Source organism: Falco peregrinus, chromosome 7 (genome assembly GCF_023634155.1).
Source record: "Falco peregrinus isolate bFalPer1 chromosome 7, bFalPer1.pri, whole genome shotgun sequence".
Classification (NCBI taxonomy): domain Eukaryota; kingdom Metazoa; phylum Chordata; class Aves; order Falconiformes; family Falconidae; genus Falco; species Falco peregrinus.
The window spans coordinates 84,287,290-84,312,995 of record NC_073727.1 but is presented as its reverse complement, the minus strand read 5'-3'; the positions used below and the strand labels follow the sequence as shown (position 1 = coordinate 84,312,995).

The window sequence follows — 25,706 nt, the reverse complement described above, 5'->3', positions numbered from 1 at the left end:
TAGCATTTACAGGATTAAAAATATTGGAAGAATCTTTCAAGTTTACTATGAACTTAAGCTCATGAAAGTTAGAAATGTGACCAGTTAAGTTGCCTACACACTAAAAACATTTTTGCTATTGCTAATATATATCATAAATCATTACAAATAGCACCAAAAATCAAAGGTATGTGGACACAACTGCAAGTTTCAAAATCACTGATGACTTAGGTCAGAAGAGCCTCAACACATGAAGAAGAAAATGAAAGAACAGTAAAAAAGGTAAGTTTGAGACAAAGGCCTTAAAATATACAGCTACAAATTACAACAACAACAACAAAAAAGAAATCTTTGTGGATACAATGTTGTCCATGTTAGAGAGGGGGGAAAAAATCCTCCCAAAGTACCAAAGTGTTTGCAAAAACTGTATTTGCCTTTATCTATCTAGAACAACTACTGTTTTGCCATTGTCAATTGGTTTCTTTTTTTCTGCAGAAAATGTCTTTTTGTTCAGTAACCAGCACACTACTCCACAGTCTTTCTTTGTAAGGCTGTTACTCATCCTTTAAGATTTGATGTTCAGACACTGTCATTCTGCTTTCATGTAAAATACTGGAAACTTTGATAATGCCTTACTGTGAATGTCAGTCTTTTCCAAGCATCCACAACAATGGTTTATAGTTACATTACACAAGGTAGCATTTTCCACTACCCTAGAACTTAGTGTTAACAAGATATTGCAACTACTGAATCACTGAACAAGTCCAGAACACAAGCTATGAGTTCACAGTATCTTTAAAAACATGTGAAAACAGAACTGAAACACTTCCCTCTCTCACCAAATGCAACTATAAATAAACATCTTGACAATGCAAGATAGAATACCTGATGTTAAGGCATACAATTTATTTCCAATCATTAATACACACCTTTGCTTCCTAAACAGAATTCTATTCCACTATTTCTCAAACTGACAAAATTTTAATCTCCAAGGATAAAGAACCATGTGTGACTGCATGTATACAGATATGCACACATCCCTCTATGCATTATATAATAAATAGCTTAATGTCTTGCCCACCCAACCAAAAACCTATTGGAAGTTTAGGAATCATTTTATTTTCACTACACTTACTTTTCAAGGCTATCCTTCCTTTTCATTGTCACTAGTTCTAGAGACTGACAGTGAGAAAAATTTTGTACTTGCCCCCCATTCTAATAAAAAAGACAATCTTTCTGTTCTGTTGATTTGATAGCTTGGAAAAGAAAGCTTCTTGCAATAAAATACACTCAAATTCTTTTCCAATCTACTTAAAAAGTAGAAAAATATAATGCGAATACATTGAAATAACCATTAACACTTCAATTACTGAACATACATACACAAAGTTTTGTTAATTTCAATGAATAAAGAATAAATTCCAGGTTTTCTAGCACTAAAGTTGGTTTCTAACAAAAGTTCAGGTGATCTGTTTATCTTCTGATATACAATATCTGGGAGAAGAGTACTACACAATCGTCAGTAACAAGAGGGAAGAAACAGACTGTTTCTTACTATATAATAAAGCAATATTATTAATATAAAATGTAGGAAACCAAAAGCATCTCAACTATGCATTTGGAATGGTGTTGTTTAAACCACTGTACCTGTAGAGGAAAAGATCTTTGGCCAAACGCTTGGGTCCAATGATTTTGAAAATGATCTCATATGTTTCAAGTGCCTTTCGATGAACTCCTCCCGGCAAAGCTGGATGAAGACATTGTGCTAAGCGCTTGCCTATAGTAAGTTTTTTCGGTACCACCTGGTATTTTGCATTGTTCTGTAGTACCTGATAAATCAACGTGTTAAGAAAAACAGCACAACACAAGTTAAACATCAAATGCACGTTTTATACATGAGATCTTTAACATGGTCAGTAAGTCACAACACAGACCTAGGTTACAACACAAGAAAAACCCTCAGTTTTTAAGAGGTACTGTGGAGCTTTTTCTTTGCAATGCCTTTCACTTTTACACTCGCTATAGATGGAATTGCGAAGGCATTCAAAACTTCACTTGCAATCATCTCCTTACTTACAGCTTGTCCATTTCATTTTACTCATCCTGTTAAGGATAAAAATTACTATCTCTGTTAAAATCAACTGCCAGTATCCCAAAGAGGACTATTAAACTGTGGGTGGCGAGTCTGGGATAACTTTAAGAAACTGTTATGGAGCAGACAACATACAAAACTTTACCACTGCCTGAAACTATATAATCACTTCAGAACTGGACACAGAATTGCATTTACATCTTCAGATTTTTCTTTCCCAGTACCATAGCCTTCACTATGTATACACATGCAGCAAGTATTACCACAATCAGTGAAACTGAAACAAATGGGAGTTTACACAAAGAAATTATGCCACTGGCATTGCCCACTTTACCGTCATTCTTGATTTTCCTCGTTTAAAGGGTAGAATTTAAATGCATCAGATCCGTGACTTTCTATGCTAAATTCTGCAAAACTTCATATTGGGGAGTGTGTGTGTAAAGGGAACTCGATGGAGATCCCTAGAAATATACAGGACTGATTAGAACATGATTTTTTTTATGGATATCAGGATCGGTATTCATTTGTAAACTGCTATTAAAGATCATGATGATATTACACATTCAGCTTATTAACTGTTAAAACAAATCAGAACAATAACATTCTCTGGTCAGTGAATGATTTCAGCCCCATCTTGTAACTTGTGCTTTGTAAAAATATTTATGAATATAAACGTGATATATATTGTGATATTATGAATATAAATATGATATTTATACCAGCTATTTTTCACACTACTTCAGTAACACTGAATGACTTTAGAATTAAATGTTTGTAATGAAAAAGATGTTGCATTTATTTCCCCTAGAAATGTAAATAACTTTTCCTTTTACTTACAATTATAAAGGGTTCAACTGTAAGTCTTAGAAAAGCATTTGTTTGATTTGTTTGCTCCTTGCATACAGGCAATATTTGGCTCAGACTGCTAGAATATTTGCAAGAATATTAGACCGCTAGAACCTTGCACTTCTGCATTTTTACACCAATACCCTTTGCCAGGTCCTGAATCTTAAGAGACCTGTCAGGCATACCTTGTTCAGCTTTCCAAGTGCCGATATTAAATCTGCCCATTCACTGGAATATTCAAAGTTCTTCAGTGCTTTGTCAACAGCTGCTACATAGTTTCTGTACTTGGAATCAGTCAGTAGCTCCAGCTCCTCCGTGTTCATCCTCCCACGGTGTCCCACTAGAGAGTAGCTTGCAATTCATGTACAGGCATTACCTGTTCAAAATAAAAAATAAAACCCCCTGAAACCATTGTTTCCAGATACAGATTCTTAAAATACTTTTCTATAAAGAGCACTACATTTTCCTCAAAGGCATTACAAAATATCAAACTGAAATTAGTTTACAGCAATTTCTAAACAAAAGCTAACATATTGCACACAAATATTTAACACATGTCTAAAAGAGTATATTTGCAATCTAGTTCTGTTTAAGAAAAAACAAAAACAAACCACAACCCAACACCACACAAAACAAACAAAAACCCCTAGGAAATTAATGTTCTGCCCCTCCCAAAAAGCTTTTTATTCTAAACAATGCAACAAAGGGATTCATTTTTTTTTCCTCACCTCTGGGTCCATCACCAGAAAAACCCACCCTTCCACAAATCAGCCCTTCTGAAAACAGAGAATATTGATCTTACTGAATCACTTCCAGGCAAAAGACAAGAATGAAGGACACATACAATAGTCACACATTATTCAGTAGTACTGTCATGCATCAACACTTGCTTTTACAAGACCTAGAATTCTAATTCAGTGATGCAACTCTACTTTGTTTTTATATTCTCATCATCAATGCACAACAAAAGTATATGTTTACTATTGTTCTGTAATCAGAGGCTTTTGCAATTTACTCTCTACATTTTCATCACATGGTAGTTTACACAGAGCAATTAAGGTATTCTAGTTCCAGAAACACCACCTCATACGTTTATAGGCCACACACTATTTATTTCATGAAATTCAATCACTATTAAAAAGAAATATGACTTTAAAGCTACTTTAACCCCAAACAATTACAACTCATAACGGGAAATTCTATTGTAGCATGTTTGTGAAAAGGGCAGGTTTTGTGCCCCTTTTAATTGGGGTCTTTTGGGAGCTGTCTCTGATACTCAGCTTCAGAAGAAACCTCATACCCAGCAGATGCTGATCTCTTCTGTCTTAATTAAAGGGAAATGGGAAGAAAATTGCATGCAGAAGCACAGGCTGAAGCATGGTAGACCAAAACCCACAAACAAACCACAGAACAGGTATAAAGAAGCTGTATTCATCAGACTGTCTACTAGGTATGATAAATAGAGTCATGCTGAAAACAGCAGCTTCAGTGAGCCCTTTCAGAAAGGACTGGAGAAAATGCCTCATTGGCCCCTATTCCCAGTAAGCAGCAATATGACAAAATAGCAGGACTCTGAAATGAAAAATCCCTGTGAAATAATAGAGCAGAAGAATTAACAGAAATAAGAAGTGACATTCTGATTTCTGGTGGTTCTAAAGTTGATGGAGACAATAAAAACACTCATCTTTAAATTCTGCTTCGGAAGAAGTTTAAGTGTTTTTAGACCAATCAGAAAACTCAATTCAATTTGTAATACTTCATGTAATAAACACACTCCAGTTGTGCAAGATGCATCAAAAACATATGATAAAAGGCAGCAAAGTGTTTATATGATCAATTTAAAATGTTTTATATGGAGACATAAAAATTTTCATTTGATTTGTACTACAACTATCCCTCCCTTTAGTGTTCCCCTCAAAATGGTTATGAAGCTGCTATTTAATAACTTTGTCAACAGTTCTCATAAGGAGTTACCACTGAGTGAACAACATAAAAGCCTAGGTAGGACTGGTTAGCTACCTGAAAGCCAACTCCTTGCCATGTTCTTGAAACAACCCTCAAACCTACCAACTATGTCACTACTAGTACTGTCACCTTTTCAGTCCTCCACAAGGTAAAATGAAAAAAGCTATACTCCAGCATCTCCACATTAAGACAGTAGTAAACCAGGCTCAAAATTTCATGACTGTAATCTCGTCATTTATCGCAAAGTACCCTGGCAGATATTTGCTCCCTTCCTTGTGTTCCTTTAATTAACAGGTGCTTCTGAAGATAAGCTTTAATTCTCCCAAACTTGCTTTTGTTTTAAGTGCTAGAAGAACCTTAAAAAAAAGTGTTACTTCAGTCAGAAACAGTACACTGCCACTCTGGGTTGCAGAGAGGGACCTTTGAGAACCCTCTCACCCTAACCTTTCACGCAGAAGCACATATACAGTGCCAGACAAGCCCCTCTTCTGTTGTCATCACATTTATCTTTTCTTCTACAGAACAACAAAAATTCCACATTAACAATTTCTTTATCCTTGTTACTATCTTTCTCCTTATATTGCTCGCCTCCTGGTTTCTCAGCACTGTAAGGGAAGTTGCAAGAAAAGAAAAATAAGGGACAGGCAAAAGGAAGAAAAAGAACTGGGACAGCAGAAGTGAATAAAAAGGCCAAGAATTACAAACCTTTTGCACTCCTGATTCTAACTGCAGACTAATAATGACAGATTGTCTCCAAGGCAGGACAGAAATGCAAACCATTACTTCAAAAACATATCCTGAGTGCCAAACTGACAGATTTCACAATACCCCACTGGTGTAAAGCACTTACATCTTACTTTTTATCTAAAAAAACTATTTCATGTTGGTTTATTTTATAATAACTATCTTTCTTTGGATTAAGTCCAGAAAAAGATCAGGTTTGCTTTGAAAAAGCTGTAGAATGCCAAGAGATTTCTCAAAGAGACAGATGCACAACTGCCAATGTCTGAACTCCAAAAGTAAAATAAAGTATTAACACTAAAAAAGAAGAAAGGACCAACATACAAAACCAGCACAACTCTCATTTTTCAGGCACAAAGGATGGAGAAAGAACTTGACACAGCAAATAATGCTTTCTGAGTGAAGAAAGCATCAACATTCTTTTTTTATCCACACAAGAGTGCAAAAGGTTTGTAATAAAGCATAAATGTAACCGCTTCTGGCTGAGTGGAAAACAGGGCTCTGTCTTCCTCAAGTGCTTGAAAAACCTGAAAGTTGAGAGTGGACTGATTCAGGATTATCAAAGGTTAGACAAAATCAGCAGGAACATGGGGTTAAACAGGCAGCTTTTTTTCAGACTTGCTAACTGATCATAATATTCATTTTAGAAACATAAAACAACTTTGACTGAATAACCTATACTTTTAGACAAGTCTATTGCACACAGCTTATACTAATGCATTTACTTTAGTCATGTAATTGACGTTTACATTTATCCATATGTCATTAGCTAATTTTGTAATTTTGAAGTTTTGTATAGAGAAGAAAAAAACACTGTTTTCTTACTACTCTATGGTTATGGTCTCATTTTTCTTTCTTAAAAAGAAAAGGGTTTATATAGTTCAAGGTTACAGGGAGAGAAAGAATTTTTCCCACAATAAAGAGCCTCTATTTTAAACAATATATCTTCCAAGCCATATCAGTAGCCATAATAAGTCCTGGATGCAGAGAAGATACTATGTAAATCTTACGTATTATTTTTATAAACTTGGCACTATTTGTAGTCCAAGACCACTGAAACTACAGGAATATCCATTTTTATTAGCTCTCGTGTAAAACTATACTTGTCCTACAAGATTTACTTTTTGCTTAGCCTGAAGATACTCCAAAATAATATTTTCTTATTTCTGTCATGCATTCTTACTGATACTTTTCTGTTCTCTTCATCGAAAATAAAACCGTAGATCTAAGAATACTTAATTTTACAGCACTGGTATTTCAATACAATGTTAAAGCTTAGTAATGTCTACCTCCTTGTAAGTATCACACCCTTAACCTTTCAGAATTTACTACTTTTAAAAATGAGATAAATAATAAAATTCAATAGACTAAAATCATTGAAAAATAGCAGTTTCTGCCACACCATCAAACATCCCAAAGCATAAAACTTTTATCTTGCCATTCTACAATCACCATTTAGCATTAGGGCCAACTTCCCTTTTAATGGTCTTTATTTATCGTTTTGAACAAGGTATTAAGAGCACCATTCTTTTGCTTTTGCTGGTTCCCCCCTTTTGGCATTCCTAATGAGATCTGACAAGCTTCTCAGACTGAAGATTCAGTCACTCTCATGAGTTTGGACATAGGTAATCACTGACCTGTTAGACGGCCATACCTCCTCCTAATGGATGACAAAAAGTAAAAGGGGGTGTCTGAGCAGAAGACTTATTATCCATGAGAAGAAAACTACCAAAGCAGTGCTATACACTTTCAAACTATTTCATAAAACCACCTTTAAATCATAAGTGATTGCAGAAGTAGGTCTTGACACTTAATACCTTCTACTTCACCTTCTTGTGGGGATTAAAAACCAGACACTGCACAATTCTGTATATTCCTAGATGTCTGTAGTCTTTGAGCATGACTTTGACAAGGAAAGCAGTTACCTGGGGCTGTGGATCTCCTTTTGCTGGGAGTTGTGCATAGTGTGTTTACAGACCAGCCTTCGGTTCCTTTCATCAGTGAGGGAGTCCTGGTTTTCCTCTGAGTCGTATTAAGATGATACTGCTACAGCTGTGTTTTCCACAGCAAGTGCTCATCCTTCACAGCTCGCATGCCTAACAGCCTTCTCCCTCACATCAACAAACTACTAACCTGTTTAATAGGCTCTAAGTGGTTTTCACCTAAAGAAACTTGATTGAGAAGAACAGCAGCTTTATCAACATTTACTCAATAAAAGCTGCTTTCATTTAGATTCTGTCTCAATTTAATCACAATGTTCTAAGACTTCCCACTAATTCATAAAGCTTTCCAGTATCTGTTGTACCCTAAAGCTCCTCTTCAGGTTTGATTTGCTACTGTTCTGCTCTTACATTTTTCAAGCCTCACAGAACTGCTCTATTTGTCTGCTTCACACCAATCTGCAACACTGCAATGGTCACTTTGGTAGAGGTCAAGGGGCTGATCACTGTGGAGCACAAATCTGTGTATGTCATGTCACTTAAAACATTCTCAAGATTTGTCCCAAGTACTAGAAGAACCTGAGCTCATAAACTTGCTCCCTTTGAATTCCTGAGTTTCAGCTTTGCAATATTTCAAGGCTTTTTCTAAAATTGTTTACTGTTTCAAGTGTGGCTACGGGACATAAAGTAAAAGAACTAATAGATAATAAAAAAGCAGATGAGAAAAATCTAAAATTTCACAATACTGAGCTATTGCTTTTTAAGCTGTGTACACTGCCCATATACCAAGCTGGTAACTGCAGAAACACATTTTTATTTAAATAGACTTAATACAAACAGAACCCTTGTCATTTGGTAATTTGTTATGCTTTGCTTTCTCTCAGAAGCATTTAAAAGCATGAATGGCAAAATAAATACTGCAAATCCCAGGCTAGGCTCTGAAGATAAAAACCAAATGTTGGAAACATATTCTTCTATCACCAAAGATGAAGATTTTCCAATTGCAGCTAGTTATTTCTAAATTGACTTTCTACAGAGTCCTCATCTCAGACTGTTTTAAAGAGGCATCTCTAATGTCTTCTGAAAAATAAGAAGTGTTTGAGCTTCTCATTTTGGCCAATTGCTATTCCATACAGTAATGAAAGATGCAAAATCCCCACATATTACCCAAATAAACAAAGCAAAAAAAAAAAAACCCTGACTATATAATTAACTGTAATTAGCCAAGATGTCGTTAGTATCCTGCAACAGTATCAAGCACTTAATAAGATCTAATATTGTGATTTAAAATTTCCCAGTACACTTTTCCAGCCAGGCAAAATTCACAAATGGAAACAGGTTATTACATTTTTCCACAGAAAACCAACACTGCTTTAGGTGTTCAAATTCCTTTCCATGACAAAATTAAATTAAATTAGCACAACAATCTGTGTGTTACCCACACTGTCAATCACTGCTAAATCAACACAAGATGTTTTCCTGAGAGTGATTCTCATCGAACAAGAATTAAATAGAGAAAACCTATGGCTTGAACTACAGAGGTCAGAGTAGGCACCCAACTGGATGAGCTCCCTCCTTCTGGTTTTAGAATCTGCAAAACATGTTAATTATTTGTGTTTATTATTACACAAAAACCAAATTGTCAGTAAAAAGAAACTAAGTACACTTCCTCTGCAGGTACAGGAAGTCACAAAAGAAAGATGACTGGAATAAAACTCTAAATCTACCACTGAACATAGACTAATGGAAATACATAAGGTATGTAAAATGTTCTTTCTTCTATTGCTTTTTTATGGTATTTCGAAGCCTGACATACCAGACATGAGTTCAGAAAGAACAAGTAACAAGCTTAAAAATTCATAAGCAATCTACAAGAAGCCTTCTTAGTAATCAACTTCTCTGTTCACTGTTTAAGAAAACAAATTTGTAATTATGAACAATCTCCAAGTGAATGTATTTGCTATAGAACATATTTTTTCAGAAGTAAGTATCAAATCTTGTCTATCTGTTTATCAGAGGGAGAAGAAAGTGACCAAAGACTTCTTACTTTTGTTGGTAAATACAAGTCTCTTTCAATTGCCTCTTAAAAACAAAGTTAGAGTGGCATTTTAACCTCTCTACTCACTTCTATTTTATTGCAGCTATTCAATATATTGCAGGTGAACTGCAAAACAGTTTGATATACCAGACTGAAATTTTGATTCCAGACCCACCAACAGAACACTACTGATCCCTTCTCTTCCAGCCCTTGTGCACTCTTGCCTACATGCTACTCTGGATCTTCTTACCATTTGTGGCAAAGTATGAAGAGAAAAGCTGCCCTGTTCACTACAGGGATCTCCAAGTGCTGCTGTAATAAAGCAATAAAAGGTTTCCTCTGTTAAAATAAACTTTGACTTAATGCCAAATAAGTATTTTAACCACATCTAATAGTTAAAAATTAATTCCAGAAAATATGAATAAAGCAAAATAAATAGATATTAGCCAATGAAAGCATTGTAGTGGCATACAACAGATGCTCCAGTGACAATGTGATATGTTGTCTGTATATATATGCATGACAGCATAACATCGACTGTCTTCCACAGTTAAGTCCTCTTGCACTACATAAACACTGGAATCTTAAATGTTCTACTTTTAAAATACCACATCCTTCTTGAGATCAAATCAAACATTCAGATTTCACAGATCTGAACTTCCATCACTCAGTAAATGAAAGGCGATGATTTGCATCTTCTTGATTATAATTCAGGTCAACCATGAACTGAAAATATTTTCTTCTTCCTAAAATATTATTTTCCCATGTTTTTTTCCTTTCTAGCAAAAAAAGGATTCCTGAATTATCTATCTACTATAACTTAATCAGCATGCATTTTACATCTAAAATGAACAAAACTACAGACATCCATGCTTATTTTAAATATGCAAAATATCTAATGTCTTTTAGAAAAAGAGATGACTTAGAAAAAATGATGATTAAGTCAGAATAACACAACATAGAGAGAAATGGGGAAATTCTTCCTTGAATTTGTAGTTATCCTTCAATGCTCACTTACTTCGTCCCCTTCTCCCCCTTGTTGACCACTGTATTTCAACAACTAATATTTCAACCTAGATCTAGAACTGATCGCCGTTTACCTCTTATTCAATTACACGTTTGAAGGAGAGAGAAAAACAAAAAGAATACCTAGAATTTAACCTGCACTTTTTTGACATGTTTGCAGAAGGTTTCCTCCTTAAACTTCATTTCATCTCAGTTCAGAGCTACCATCTTTATAGCCAATTTAAATTACAGCAGCAATGCATCCATCAAAGAAATGTAAACAACTGGGGTAAAGGCATTTTTTTCAATAATCTTCATTTCAGTCTCCAGGCTGACATCCCAACAATCCCAAATGCAGAATATGACATTTAAGATTTTTATATTTTTTTAAATACGTGAAAAATGTAACCTCCTGGAGTCGATAAGTCACCTTGACAATGCAGAGCCTAACAGAAACACAAAATCCTTACTCAGAAATTAACTATAACATTGTATATATTGTATCACATACTGTTCCCTGGAGCAAAACAGACTGTTGCCCTGCTGAATAAGGTAAGCTTGCGCCTGGGTTGGTAGGGCCTTTTTCAGTTATGCACAATGAAACAGGCAACATAGCACAGTTACCAGTTGCCCCACCTCCATAAAAAGATCCTAAGACTGCATACTAGAAATAAGGCTGCTTGAATAACTCCAAACAGAATATGGAAGGTATTTATCTGACATAGCTAAATCCACAGTAAGCACACAAGTTTGGTGGGTTGGAAAAATCATTACCAAAGAGAAAATGAGTATGTTCCATGTCAGTGCAACTGCACCTTCCCCATGGCTCTGGTGCCACCTGTCAGCACGGTGAGCTTTGTGCTTTTCCTGTCCACAGTGGAACTGTCCAAGCCTCACAGGCTTGACTAGGCTTTGGGGCTACTGTCCTCTCTGTTGAGGAATGACAGATAAGTAAGTACATAATTTCAAATAGTTACATTCTCTCCACCTGTCTGAGCACAATAACAAGACAAGTTTCCTGAAATAAACTACAGGTTATTTTCACTTTTACATTTCAACCTCATACCTTCAAACGGTTACTATACCCTCCCTGAAAAGAATTCCTTTTTAACTAGCCAGCTCTTCTGATCTTTAACAAGCATTTACTGATGGAAAACTTATCTTGAGGTATTCTTTTTCTTCTTGCTTATTTTTTACTGTCAACATGTTTGTTAAACAAACAAACATGCAAGCTATAGCAAACTTAACAATTAAGAAAATCTCTAACCAGTAGTACTACGTTTAAACTTTGATTTGTACTATAGGTTGTTTTAAAGGAGAGTTTGCCAACTTCCGGATTCTTTTCGGCTTGGTAGACAAAAACAGGACCTATATCAGTTTCACTGTCTTACATAAATGCCTGCAGCACTCTACTGAGAGAGGAGCCTTGCTTGCAGGGTAACACTGTGCCTTCACATTGTGACATCTCTTTAAATATTCCAGTACACAGTTTAACATAGAATCTACCAACTTAACGCAAAAAATAAAAATAAATGGTGACTTGATCATTTATACTTTTATTATTTTTCTACAATAACTTTAACACTGAAAATTTAGATTAACCTTTTATTCATCCATACCCATTGCTGTGATAATATGTAGCTTCAAAAGAGTTTAATGTTCTCTCTCCAAACAACCCTGATACTTCTTTTCACAAAAACATGTCAGAAGTTTTCATATCCGTATCATCACCTTACTCAGGTAAGCATTTAATACAATGCATTTGGGCAACACTTTGTCCAACTTCCTTTGTTATTATACCCTAGGGTCCTAAGATATTGCTGGTTGAAATTTAAAATTAATTAATTAATTTATATCATTTTATTCTGATTTTAATGTATATGCATTATCTAAATTGTGGTCATATTCTGCAATGCATCCAATTTCACATATTCTGCAGAGATTTCAAAGGAATTTATAAAGCAGAATCATTTTCTGACTGTTTAGAAAACGGTGGCTGGACCAAAACTTGTTCACACTCCTTATCCTCAGAAGTAAGCCAGAAAAACACATAAACATAAAGTTAAATCCCCTTTCATTTTTGCAAGTGATCCTAGAAACCAAATTCAGCAAAGCACCATTGCTCAGCTTTATATAATTTTTTATGCTTATATTGAAGTACAAGTTTCTGATAAAAATAGGGATGTGATGACTAGTGAAATCATTTACTGAGTCTCTTTGGTGCTTTCTTCGCATTTCTTGTTTCAGTTACTGGGATGAAATTGTTCATCCTGCAGTGTTTCTTCTCCCCAAGCTCTCAGAGGGAAATGCAACACTTACTGTTTCTATTTATCATTCAACTTCTTTTCAGCTACAAGTCAGGGCAACATGATTATTAATCTGAAAGACAACTTATGTGCATACCAATAAATTACTTCCATTTTTCCATTTCACGCTTTAGGAGGTATCATTTAGTTTAATCTCTTTTCTATCTCCTATTTTTCTCAACAACTTCCAAAATAGTTTTTTTTTTTTACAACATGCTTCATACCTCTTCTTGGTTCTCTTCTACACACTACATATTGAATACAATGTAAACACCAAAATAAAAAAGAAAAAAAGTAGAACAGTGACAAGCATTTTCAGTCAGCCCAGCTAAGCAATCATTCCCAGCTAGGCAAGAATACACTAAAGGTGGACTGCAGTAACTCCAGTCAAGCAAACTAAGCCAGCAGAGAGCAGGTGGAAGCATCCTCCCCTTATTCAAATGGAGAACAATGGCAGAAGAATATAGGCTGAGCCCACCAGACCGTCTGCATTCTTACCCCTGTAGCTTGCTGTGCCCGTGATGAGTATTTCCAGTGGTCAGTGTACCAGTATTTTTGCACTACTGGTATAAAAATGGCCTAACTTGTGAACATAACTATCCACTCGAATGCACAGCCATTCCAGTAACTGAAGACATAGGATAACTTGTCTTAGCAAGATGTTGTTTAGACATCCACTGTCACAGGTGCTACCAACAAGCCCGGAAAGTGAGACATTCAGTAAGTTCAAAATTCAGTCTCTGCTTCCCCATCTGTCATATACAGGTTGCTTAGATTCCAGAAGTGCCTATTCTCATTTCAGTTAAAACAAACCTGGGAATTATACTGCTAACGTTCTGACTGCTTTCAGACTGACATTCCTCCACATGACATTCCTCCACGTCATATTAAAAATGACTATACATTTTGGATAACCACAATATTTAGACATCACACTGCTATTAGACCTGCAAATGGTCTACTGTATTTCAGCCTGGTTTTGAAGTTACCAATATTTTAAAAAAAAGAAAAAAAAAACAAACCAAAACAAAACAACAACAACAAAAAAAAAACAACAAAGAAGCAAATCTGACAGCCAGACCAGCCTAAGTATGTAACACAGATAGACCAAGGCTTGGCAACAAAAACGAAAGACCATGATCTTCAACCTTATATTATGCCCTCTTGTTACCTGCAAGCATCTAGCCCACTACCGTTTAGATAGAGCCTTCCCATTCCTATAATTGGAATTCAGGTATCACATTACGCTGTTAACCTGAGAGCCGTAACAATTCACCATTACTGCATATAGAAAGAAGATCCCGTAGTGAAAGGGTCCTTGCTAATCAGCAATGAAAAAACAAGGACTGAGTCACCCAGAACAAGCTCATCAAAACCTGTACCCCACAGCCAGCATATTTTAGGATACTTAAAGAGATAAACTGTTTAGGCTTTTCTGGTTATTATTACAGGTATGCAAATGCTATTTCTAAAAAACATTTAACACCAGAAATTCTCACGTATTTATGCTTTACAAGTGGGCGTCACAAGATTTAAGGCCACCCCTGAATCAACAGATGAAATTTAACGCTGCACTACACAAACTACAGCCATATGCCCCACGTATCCTTCCAAACATCACATGCAACAACCCAAGCAGGCAAGGCAGCCACCAGGAACCTGACCCAAAAGAGGCCCACAGCCCTCCTGCGCTCAAGGTCAAAGCAGGACTGCCGTGGCAGCCGAACGCCGAGCCTGCTCCCAGCCGGGACGAGGTCCCCGAGGAAGCCCCTCCAGAAGGGCGAAACCAGGCCCGGCCAGCAGCGCCCGCGGTAGGTGCCGGGGCGGGGAGGGGGGGTAAGGCAACCTGGGCACCCACCCGGGCCGCCGTGCGCTGCGAGGGACAGCACCGGCGAGCGCAGGGTGGCCACGGAGCGGCAGTCGCCGAGCCAGGTGCCACAGGCTAATTGACGCAGGGCAATTAACAGGCTAACCGCTCTCCCCAGGTCCTCGGTACCTGTCCCCCGCCCCCACAGCCAGCCCGGGCCCGGTTCGGCCCTCGCCCTCCTCGGCGGTGCCCGCGGCCCGGCACGGGCAGGGGAGGGGAGGGGAGGGGACAGGGCCGGCTCGGCTCCCGGCACGGACCCCGCTCGGCTGCGGCGCCCTCCCCAACACAGGCGCGGCGCCGGGGAGGGAGGAGGGGAGCGGCGGCCGCCAGGCCCCGCAGCCTACCCGCGGCGGGGGGAGGCGGAGGAGGGAGAGGAGGGGTCGTCGGGGCGATCGGCGTTACCTGAGCGACCCGAGCCGGAAGCGCCCGACCGCCACCGTCACCCCCGCACCGCCCTGACAGCTCCCGGCATGCACTGCGGCGCGCCTCGCCCGCCCCGCGCCGCCGCTCCGCGCCCCCTGGCGGGCCGCGGCCGGAAAGGCGCAGCGGGCGGGAGGCGCGCTCCTGCGCCGGGCGGGGGTGTGCGGCTGCGGGAGCGCGCAGCGCCCGGCGGGGCCGCCCTCCGCCGGTAGCGGGAGGCAGCGGGGGCCCGGCGCGGGAGGCGGCTGCGCGGCCTCACCTGCGCGTTGTGCGGAGCGAGAGGCGGCGCTGCGTGCGGGCCGCGGGCGGCCGTCACCTGGGCCTCGCTGCTGCTGGTTGCGTCGCGGCACACGCGGGAAACCGTGTCGGTGGGCACACACGCGCTGGTGCAAATAAGGGGCTTATGTGTATGTGTTTGTGTTTGGTTTGCCTCATACTTACATAGTTCACCGAATACAGCGCAGGTAAAAGCAGGATACAAGTGGAACTTTAGAAAATACTATTGTGTTTGTAGTGGTTGTATTCAGATTTTTCTAAACCTTGCGGTTAGTATGCTGGAGGCCTTGTTACACAGAAAGGTGTGTGAAGTGCGCATGTGGACAACGGTGAAAGGAATTTTTTACTGCAAGAGGGATTTTCAAGCGGCCGGTTCCACGGTATGAAGGGTGCAGTTCTTGAACTGCACTCTTAGTTTCAAAGTCATCGTTACAGTTCTCAAATTTAAGCAGGCTTCATAATAACAAACAGTTATTACGGTTATAGATGACTTAAGTAACTGCAAAAAAAAAAAAGTGCATTCGGTTTATATAATACATCTTGCAGACTTTGAAAGACGAGTAAATGTTTCTAAAATACTGCTGGGGGAAAATCTCATAATATTTTTTAATCTTCTGCTCAGTGACTTATGTTAACAGCCAGCATTACAATAAAGGAAATGCAATTCCTTTGCTCATTAAATACTCCAGGATTCAGTAGATGAGAAACAGTTACTTTTTGGAAAGCTGACAATTCCCACTGGCTTTCTGAGGCATTCAATATGACTCTACAGGCTGTGTATTTCCAATTAAGATGGTGCGCTTACACTTATTTTTCTTTGAAGATACTTAGAAATGCATTGGAGATTTAATTCACGACTGGAGTTGGTGGTGCTTTTGGAGCTGTTTAAAAGTGATCTTCACAGAGGTGATGGTGCTTTCAGTAACTACATGCTTTCACATGCTCCTGCACTGTGAAGGGGTTAGATTTCTAAGCTTCCCCTTTGCTGAATTTAGTAGCGGCAGTTACAACTCGGAGCTCTGAAAGAGTGCTCTGAAATTGTCTCATCAACCTTATGTGCAGTGGCAATCAAAACCACACACCACCCCCCGCCAAACATTGTGCGTTATTGGGAAGAGTATTGCGAACAAAATAAAGGTAGTTGTTTGGCTTCTGTATAAAAGGCTGGTGCAGCCTCAGGTTGATTAGTGCATCAGTTCTTGTCTGCACAACTCGAGAAGGATGTAGAGGAGTTGGGGAGGGCACAGAGCAGGGATGGTGCTGCCTCACAGCCAGAGCAGTAACAGCTGGGACTGCTCAGCATGGAGAGAGAGGAGGCGGGGGAAAGGATTGGCGGAGATGTACAAAATCATGAGAGATACAAAGTTGTTAACCAAATCCTGCCGTATGAGAATGAGGAGGCACCTCATGAAAACACTGGAAGATCATTTTTGCGACATGTAAAGAAAATGCCTTTCTGCAAAGCCAATTGTGAACTTCTAGAACATACTGCTGCCAGAGGCTGGGGACTCGGTCACTTTCCATAGGTTCAAGGACACATTATTAATATTGATGGCAAACACATTTGTAAGTGAACACTGAAGGAAATAGGCAGGCATGTACCCTTCAGCATCCCTAATGCAACAGAGGTGCAGGGGAAGTACCGGGAAGTGACCACGCTAAGGAGCAATTCCTAAATAGTGTCTCCTTTTAATGACATTGGTGTCAAAACACGAGCTAGATGCATCACTTATGATCGGTGTACTTGCTCTGTAGGGTAATAACCTTAATTTTTGTGTAGTTATTTCATTGCAGAAATGGTGAGAAACCTATAATAGACAATTTTGAATAAATGAAGCTCACACCCTGCAAATACTTAAGATTATTCATAACTCTGTAGCCTTGTGTAAGCCTTTGTAAAATCAGGGCGCAAGGTCCTTTTACTAATAATACTAGGAGTCAATTCTCCTATAATTACATGGATTCTCTTTGATGTGTGACCTACTTGCTCAGAACAATTTAACCTGCCTTACGTACATTGGTTTGTGAAGTAATTGGAAATGAAAGCCACCATGTGGACTAAATATTTTTCCGTCTTAAAAAAGCAAACAACAAAAAAATCCCCAAACACCACCCTCAGGATGGCATGTAGATAATATAGTCTGCATCTTAGAATACTTGAGCAAATTCAAGCTTTGTAAGGAAAAATACTTGTCTGAGGCAGTTCAGCCAACTATTGTCTGCCGTATTTTTCTCGCAGAATCTAACTTTACGCCATCTACTTCTTTGGGACTCTCCTAAGGCATCTACTTGGTTTTGCCATCTCCCAGGACTAAGATTACTTCAAAGTAATCATGTCTTAGACAGTAAATTGCTATAAAATTAACATGTGCAGATCTGCCTCTGTAGCTTTGCAGATCATGTTTTCAAATAACTCTCTGCAATTGCAGAAGGTCTTGTCACTGTCATCAAATGTAAACACTTAACATTGCAAAAGACTAGGTTTTTCCAAAGCAAAAGCTTCTTTCCTTGGTGTCGTCAAATACAGACCATTGACAGCCTCTTCCATACTGTGAGGGTGGCGTGCTGGATGAAGCACGCAGTGGTGACAGTGCCCGTGAGCTAGGGGACAGTCACACAGCTGACCAAGCCAGAACTGCAGCAGCACCACCATGAGAAAGTGGTAGATAAAAAGAGTAGTGGGTGACTCCCTGCTGGGAGGGATGGAGAACCCCATCTGCCAGCCTGACTTGCTCTCTGGGTTTTATGCTTGCTAGAGGCTTGGATCGAACTTGTTGCAAGCACATTGCCAAGGCTTGCCCGTCCTTCAGCCTGCTACCCCCAACTGCTTATCTGCATGAGCGCCACTGATCCTGCCCTCTCTGTGAAAGAGCATCTTGGGTATGTGGAGCTCTTGTTTGGGCTGGATCAGAGCATGCATGTCATCGTCAAAAGAGAAGCCAGTGAGGGCGGCACCTCGGTTTAGACATGTTACAGACCACCCGCTCAGGATAAAGCAGTGGATGAAGTCTTTTGATAGAACCTAATGAAGCCTGTATCTCACACTGCCTAGTTATCGTGGGGGACTGGTGCCCCTGGGAAGGATGAGCCCTGGGGACCAGTAGAGAGCAGGAGTGCCCGGCTGGGGAGCAGCTCTGCGAGGAAGGGCCTGGGGCCCTGGTGGGCTGCAAGCTGACCTGGCCCTGGCAGCAACAAGGGCCAACAGCATCCTGGTGCAGATCCAGGAGACAGATTATCTCTCGTTACTTGGCGCTTGATAGACCACATCTAGGAGACAGTGCCTGTCTTCCCCCCACATCCCTTGCAGGGAAGGTGTCCATAAACAGCGCCAAGATGCTGGATGCCACCAGGATGGTTGGCGCTGGAGCACTGTGAGGTGAGATGGCTCCGCAGGGGGAACCTGCCACAGCCCCCAGTGCCTGCAGGGAGGTGCCCTAGAAGATGGACCCAGGCTCTCCTCACAGCGGTGGTGGCGTGGTTAGGAGGGCAGGAGACGACGGGCAGATGTTGACACACGAAGGGGTTCACACTGGGCATTAAGAAAACCCCGTGTGACCAGCCGGGTCCTGGGGCGGCTGCCCGGGCGGACGGTGCAGGCCTCGACCTCAGGGCTCCGGGACCGGAGGGGACCGAGGCCCGACCCCGCGGAGCAGGTGGCGGGCGGCTGGCGGCCGACCCCGCGCGCTTTCCCGCCGCGGCCACCCGGACGGCGCCGGCGCCAGCGGTAGGGGGCGCTGTGGCGGGCGGGCGGCGGAAGAGCGGCCGCTCCCTGCGCGGGCGGGCGGCGCCGTTTCCCTGCCGGCATGGCGGGGGGGTTTCTGCTGGAGATCAGGCGGGGGACGCAGAGCGCGTTGCTGGTTATCCGGTAGTGCGGGGGTGCTGCCTGCCTTCCGCCGCTCGACCCGTGCGGAGCGGCCGGGGCCGGCGGGGGGAAGCGCTGGGGCGGCGGGTCGGGCTTTTAGCGTCTTTAGCCTGGGAGCGGGCGGAGGGGAGAACTCGGGGTATGTCACCGCGCCTCCCCCTGCCCTTCCCTTCCCTTCTTACGCGACTCGGAAGAGCCAGAGTTACGGTGCAAATAAATGCTTCCTGAGAGCGGTCGTTTATTTCTCTCGATTGCTCCGCGGGCGACCCCGGTGTAGTAGGTGGGTTCCCCGGCGCGGCTCGGGCCGCGGGGGAGCTGCGGGCCGCCCCCGGGCTCGGTCCCGCTGGCTGCGCGCTGCCGGCCGGGCGCCGCGCCCCCCTCACGCCGCCTTCCCGTCGCGTCCCCCCCGCCTGCCGCCGAGTTCGCGTTGCGTCGGGCGAGGCGTAGCCCAGCTCCGGCGCCCGCTTCGGCCGGCCCGTCCTGACGCCTCCAGCCTGAGGTAAACCCGGTACTTTGCGTCCGCAGCGAGGCGGAACGGCCCAGCTCGCCGGTGGACGTTTCGGTGGCCGCGGAACGGCTGGAAGTGAGAAGTGGCGGGAGCTGCGAGGCGGCGGCGCTGCCGGCAGGGGTCAGGCTGGCCCCGTCCTCCTGCCGCGGCCTGCAGCGGCTCCCCGGCGGCGGCCTGCACCTGCGCACGGGCCTGCGCCGCCCGCCGCCCCGCGCCGGTAAGGCCCGGGCGGGCCCTAGGCGGTGGGTGGGGGGGCGGCGCGGCACGTCGCTTAAAAAATAGGCTGCTCTGCTTCAGGTTACGGGAAACCTTACTGCTTTCAGTGGACGTGCGAACAGGCTCAGAAGTGTAGGTTCTGCAGCGCAAAAAAACCCCGAAACCAGGCCCAGGCCAATTGGAGTTCGTGGTTTGCATTGTGCATATGCTGTTGCTTTTCCTAAAAGACTCTCTTTAGCTCTGAGTTAAAGATTTAAACAGGAGCTAATAACATTTAATAAATTTGTCGGCTTTAAAAATCAGAAGTTCAAAACGTGACATACTAGAGGGGAAACACTGTTGCTAAATAAGTGTTTTGTGTAGGAGTTTGAGAACCGCTCTCAGTTCTTCCCCTGTGTTTTCCCACATGGCTTCAAAATACTTTTCTTTCCTTCCTATTTCATGTTTGGTAGCTGAAGATGAAGTAATGCGATTCATCCAGGGTAGGGTGCTAAGGTTGTCACCGACCACTTAATCCTAAAGGATTGTGATTTTTGTGTTGGGGCTTACTGTTCTCACAGCCTCGGTTTGCAGAGGTTAGTGTTGCAGGTAACATCCGCGAAGTTACCTTCTTCGTTTCCATGATGCTAATGCAGGTCTAGGGTGTGATCGCATAAGTAGGAAGCCTGGTAGTATAGCTGGTGCTTGCTTTTCATTCTAGTATGCAAGGTCAGTATGTTTAGATTCATTTAATAGGATGTAACACAGAAAGATGTATTAAATAACACAAAATTGTCATTTTGTGGTTTTAAAGTAGAAATGACCAATAAAGTACGTGATGTACAAGAATGGCTTCAGCACCAGAAACACACTGGAGTACTCTGGTGATTGTATGGTATTCTGAGGTTGCTTCTGTATATGAATCTGTATTTATACATGTGCTTTGACAATTCAGTTATACAAAAATTATTTAGTGTGTGTTTATTAATGAGACATACTTCAAAAGATCAGGGATGAAGTTTTAAAAAATTTACCTTTGAAGTCATACCAATGAAGAACATCTATGTGAACCAGATGGCCATTGATGTATATATTGGGTAACCTTCGTTAGCCTTTAATGTTGTATATTGGCGTGCAAAACTGGAAGTCTCTCCTATGAAATTCTGGAACCTTTTGAAGTACTTTTTGTTTGTGGTTGCTACCTAAATCTTAAATACCGAATGCCAGTGCTGAGAACATACTTTGATTGTTTAACTTTGAGAAAGTGGACAATGCAAAACATAGGCTGCATACAGCTAGGCTTACAGTTTTACTTTTCTTCCACCTAGTGTTATTTGATAATTTGTAGAGACTTTTATAGCTTTTTTTTTAATTTGGAAAAGTTGTCTGAGCTGGCTTTTGTGAGACCATTTTTGCTTTGCTGGCCTGCAGAGGGTGTTACTCACTATCTGTTCCTTGGGTGGTACCGCAGAGGCTGCTGTCTTACCTGCATGAAAATTTAAAACTGGTCCTGTCCTTGTCTGCCCCACCCGCGCCCCTTGACTGTTTCGTGTTGCATGTTGGGATGTACCCTCATATTGCAGAGATGCTGATTAGCAGAAATATCAATACAAAAAAATGGCATTGGATTGTAATTGATACAATCTCCATAATGATATCAATATCTTGGCTTCCCCTGTGGAGAGGCTTTGCACCTTTAAAATAATTACTCACATGTACAGTCCCTACTGAGCAATATGGGGCATGAGGTGGAGATGGCAAGTTTTTCCTAAATCTAGGTACTTGCTTCTACAGGTAAATAAATTAAAGTTGTGTTTAAAATGTCAGCATTTCACTTTGTTAGATTTTTTTTTTTGGTTTGAGGCATTTGGCAGGATTTTTCTGTACAAGTGACTGAAAACTTTATACAATTTTGAAGATTACTCTGTTTTCTTCTATTTACAGATGTCGTTTTTACTTTGAGGGAAAGCTTGAAACCCCAGAAGAATTATGTCTTTTACTGTCAGTCCTGTGGTGACATCATAGTAAAAGACCGGTGAGTGCTGCAGCGTCTTGTATTTAAAGCAATAAACGCCATAGTGATGGGTATTCGTGTTGTTTTGTGTACTTAGAGAGACAGCTAAAAGGTATTTTTAAAAAAATTATAGATGAGAACAATTTTGAAGCACTACGAATGACTAAAACCAAAATTACCTGAAACAGTTTTTCACTCTTCATTCATTTACTTCTTGATTTCCTTCTGGCTAGAAAGTAAAAGTACCTTACAAAGGGAATTTGGTGCATTGCCCTGGTAGCTGGGAAATCTGGATTCCTTTCCTGCTGGTCTGCTATGTTTTGAGCAAGACATTTCCTTTTGTAGCTGGACTTCCCTATGTGCAAAATTTCTGCTTTGAGATCTGTGCATTTTGCTCATACGGAATCTCTTTGCACTCATCATAATAGCTTCTGGTTTTGCCGTACAAATAAAAAGATAAAACATTTTGGCCTGGAAATATTGCAAGTGTTCATAGTTTTCATTGATTTAAAAAATACTTATATTCTGTTAGTGGCTGGCATCTTTGCTATGTTGAAGGGAATAAAACTGAAAATTTGAGACTTCTTTCTCCCTCTGCACATCGGGGGTCCACTTCAGTTCTGCTCAGTCTCTTGTAAATTCCCTTCAGTCATGTTGCTGTATTTAGAGTGGCTCCTTGGAAAGAGAGTGTTTACCACAGCTCCCTTCTATCTGCTAAGCAAAGCCAGCCTCCACATAGTTCAGGGATGCTCAATTTGGGAAACACAGGAGGTGTTTCTTAGCTGTGTACTTGGCCTTATCTCTGTTCCTTACAAAGTCTGCAGAGTGAATGAGAATTTTAATAAAAAGCTGCTTTGTTTTCACATTTTCTGGCTGATGAACGATTTTGATAGCTGTGGCTGTATCTGTAAGAATTGTTAGAGATGCACTTGCAACTTTTTGTAATCTATGTCACTCCTAATACTTAAAATTGTAATACAAGTGTGGTGTATTCTATGAACTCTCGTTACTTTCTTGTCATACATAGGGATTTATGTCTGGCTTGAATCTAACTGAATGAGGATTTCCTGGCTCTCTTCTGAAATGTCTCACCAGAAAGTCTAGTAATACCTCTTATTTTGTAATGAAACTTCTAATTCCCAGTTAGTAACACTTGCTTTCAAAACATACTGCACTTGTATATTTTTATCTCTGAGTGGGCGTTCTCTGAATTTCAGCACATCAAATTCATATGCACAGAGTTTACATCTTTTGGTTCTGCATCCTATAATATGACGCAGTCAGAATTTTTGAGAAAGAAAAAAGAAGGCCATGTTCATGGCTCTTCATTTTGCATTTCTCCTTGCAGGGAACCTCTGAGCCCCTCAAATGGTATCACTAAAAAAAATATTAAGACAAGGGTAGAAGATTTGGGCTGCCAGTGTATTCAACACATTCTGGTCCAGCACTTCCAAATGGAAGACAGTAGTGTAGTCAGTACGTGTAGCTACGGAATTAGTGAGTTGGTCTCTGCAGGGAGAGTGACTGTGACAATGGTAGCACAGGTGTTGGGGTCAAAGGGAAATTACAGAACTGTGTGAGGGCGAACTTAGTAAAGTGTGAATTACTAGGAAAGGTCTGTAATAAGAAAAATCTGAGATCTAGAGAATGATACCTTTGGGAAGAAATTGAAGTAAAAGGGATTTAATTTAGATAAGGCTGTGAAGATTTAAGGCTCTTCCAATATGTAAGAAGTTGCTGCAAAGAAGGTGGCAGTAGTCTTCAGTTGAAGCAAGAAGAATTTAGGTTACAATTTAAAAAAAAAACAACCAAACAAACCATAAAAACCCCAAAAACCCCCCAAACAGAACTATTCTAAAGCTTATTTTTTACTGTTAGAGACTGCATAGGAAGCCGTCCTTTTAAAGACTAGATTAGAGAAATATGTTGGGAATGGTTTAATTGTAAGTGATCCTTCCTTATTGCAACAAAATGGACTCCATACATTTTCTGAAATCCCCTGACTTAGTCTGTTTATTTTCATGAATCTGTTAGCACTTCAAAGGTTAGGGTTATCCTCTTTGTTGCTTCTCCATTACCCCCACATTACCGACATCAGAAGAAGCGATTAGATATTTTTTTCTTCCTTGATTTAAGATCTGCAAAGAATTTGGGATACTTTCTTTTTTCTTGCTCTCCTTCCAGTTAGGCTGAGTATAGCTCATATATAAAATAATTCTTTAAGGCTTTATTTCTGTCATGAAGAAATTCTTGAAGGCTTGTGGTGGGTTGACTCTGGTTGGACACCAGGTGCCCACCAAAGGCCATCTATCACTCTCCTTCTCAGCTGGATAGGGGAGAGAATATAATGAAAGGCTCGTGGGTCACAATAAGGACAGGAAGAGATCACTCGCCAATTACTGTCACAGGCAAAACAGACACGACTTGGAGAAAAAATAATTTAATTTATAACCAATCAAATAAGAGTAGGATAATGGGAAATAAAACCTAAATCTTAAAAACAGTTTCCCCCCCAGTCCTCCCTTCTTCCTCTGTTTAACTTCACTCTTGATTTTCTCTACTTCCTTCCCCTCCAGCAGTGCAGGGGGACATGGGGAATGGGGGCTGTGGTCAGTTCATCATTGTCTCTGTTGCTCCTTCCCCCTCAGGGGCAGGGTCCTCACACTCTGCCCTGCTCCAGCCTGGGGTCCCTCCCAAGGGGACAGTCCTCCATGAACCTCTCCATGGGAGTCCTTCCCACGGGCTGCAGCTCTTCAGGAACTGCTCCAGCGTGGGTCCCTCCCAGGGGGTGCTGTCCTTGATCACACTGCTCCAGCGAGGGTCCTTTCCACGGGTCCACAGGTCCTGCCAGCAAACCTGCTCCAGCAAACCTGCTCCTCTCTCTCCAGGGGCCACAGGTCCCGCAGGACCCTGCCCCGGTGTGGGCTTCCCACGGGGTCACAGCCTCGCTGGGGCATCCCCCTGCTCTGGCGTGGGGTCCTCCCCGGGCTGCAGGTGGAAATCTGCTCCACCATGGATCTCCACGGGCTGCAGGTGGAAATCTGCTCCACCATGGATCTCCACGGGCTGCAGGGCACAGCCTGCCTCACCGTGGGCTGCACCACGGGCTGCAGGGGAATCTCTGCTCTGGTGCCTGAGGTACCTCTTCCCCCTCTTTCTTCATTTACCTTGGTGTCTGCAGTTGTTGCTCTCACATATTCTCACTCCTGTCTCCCACCGCTGCAATTTGTCATGCAGTTGGGTTTTTTCCCTCTTCTTAAATATGTTATCTCAGAGGTGCTACCAACTTTGCTGATGGGCATGGCCTTGGCCAGCAGCAGGTTTGTCTTGGAGCCGACTGGCTTTGGCTTCATCAGTCATAGGGGAAGCATCTAGCAGCTTCTCACAGGAGCCACCTCAGTAAGCCCCCCTGCTACCAAAACCTTGCCATGCAAACCCAATACAAGACTGAATGTTTTGAAAAATAAACTGCATAAGCTGACTGTTAAGGAATAAATGTTTTCCTTAGTCCAAATGTTAAGAATTTGTATTATGTAAGTATTCTATGGAAAAGGTGATGGCAAGGGAGATCTTCTGATTACACTTTTCCTACATACGTAGCCTTAAGCATGACAACTAACTGTCAAGCTTGGCTGTCCAAGATTTTTTAGTA

General features: G+C 41.6%; 2 protein-coding genes across 15 annotated transcripts in view; one reads left to right on the top strand and one right to left on the bottom strand.

Moving 5' to 3' along the window:
* Positions 1-15,280, bottom strand: part of DOP1A (DOP1 leucine zipper like protein A) — a 68,079-nt gene extending 52,799 nt beyond the window's left edge. For 5 of the 10 annotated variants that reach the window (XM_055810711.1, XM_055810710.1, XM_055810715.1 and 2 more), the window contains exons 1-3: positions 3,646-3,693; positions 3,103-3,293; positions 1,627-1,808 (exon numbers count right to left, since the gene is read on the bottom strand). In XM_055810711.1, the coding sequence (XP_055666686.1) occupies positions 1,627-1,808; positions 3,103-3,240 (320 nt within the window). In that variant the 5' untranslated portion in view covers positions 3,241-3,293; positions 3,646-3,693. Of the gene's footprint in view, positions 1-1,626; positions 1,809-3,102; positions 3,294-3,645; positions 3,694-7,548; positions 7,566-15,123; positions 15,145-15,181 lie in introns of those variants that run through there. The other 5 variants (XR_008748113.1, XR_008748114.1, XM_055810707.1 and 2 more) reach the window with 4 other exon arrangements.
* A 3,925-nt stretch (positions 15,281-19,205) lies between these two features.
* Positions 19,206-25,706, top strand: part of UBE3D (ubiquitin protein ligase E3D) — an 84,485-nt gene continuing 77,984 nt past the window's right edge. For all 5 annotated transcript variants that reach the window (XR_008748073.1, XM_055810337.1, XM_055810336.1 and 2 more), the window contains exons 1-3: positions 19,206-19,340; positions 19,863-20,062; positions 21,985-22,075. Coding sequence is in view for 4 of the 5 variants with exons in the window: in XM_055810337.1 (XP_055666312.1) it covers positions 19,279-19,340; positions 19,863-20,062; positions 21,985-22,075 (353 nt within the window). In the remaining variant the exon portion in view is untranslated. The remainder of the gene's footprint in view (positions 19,341-19,862; positions 20,063-21,984; positions 22,076-25,706) is intronic.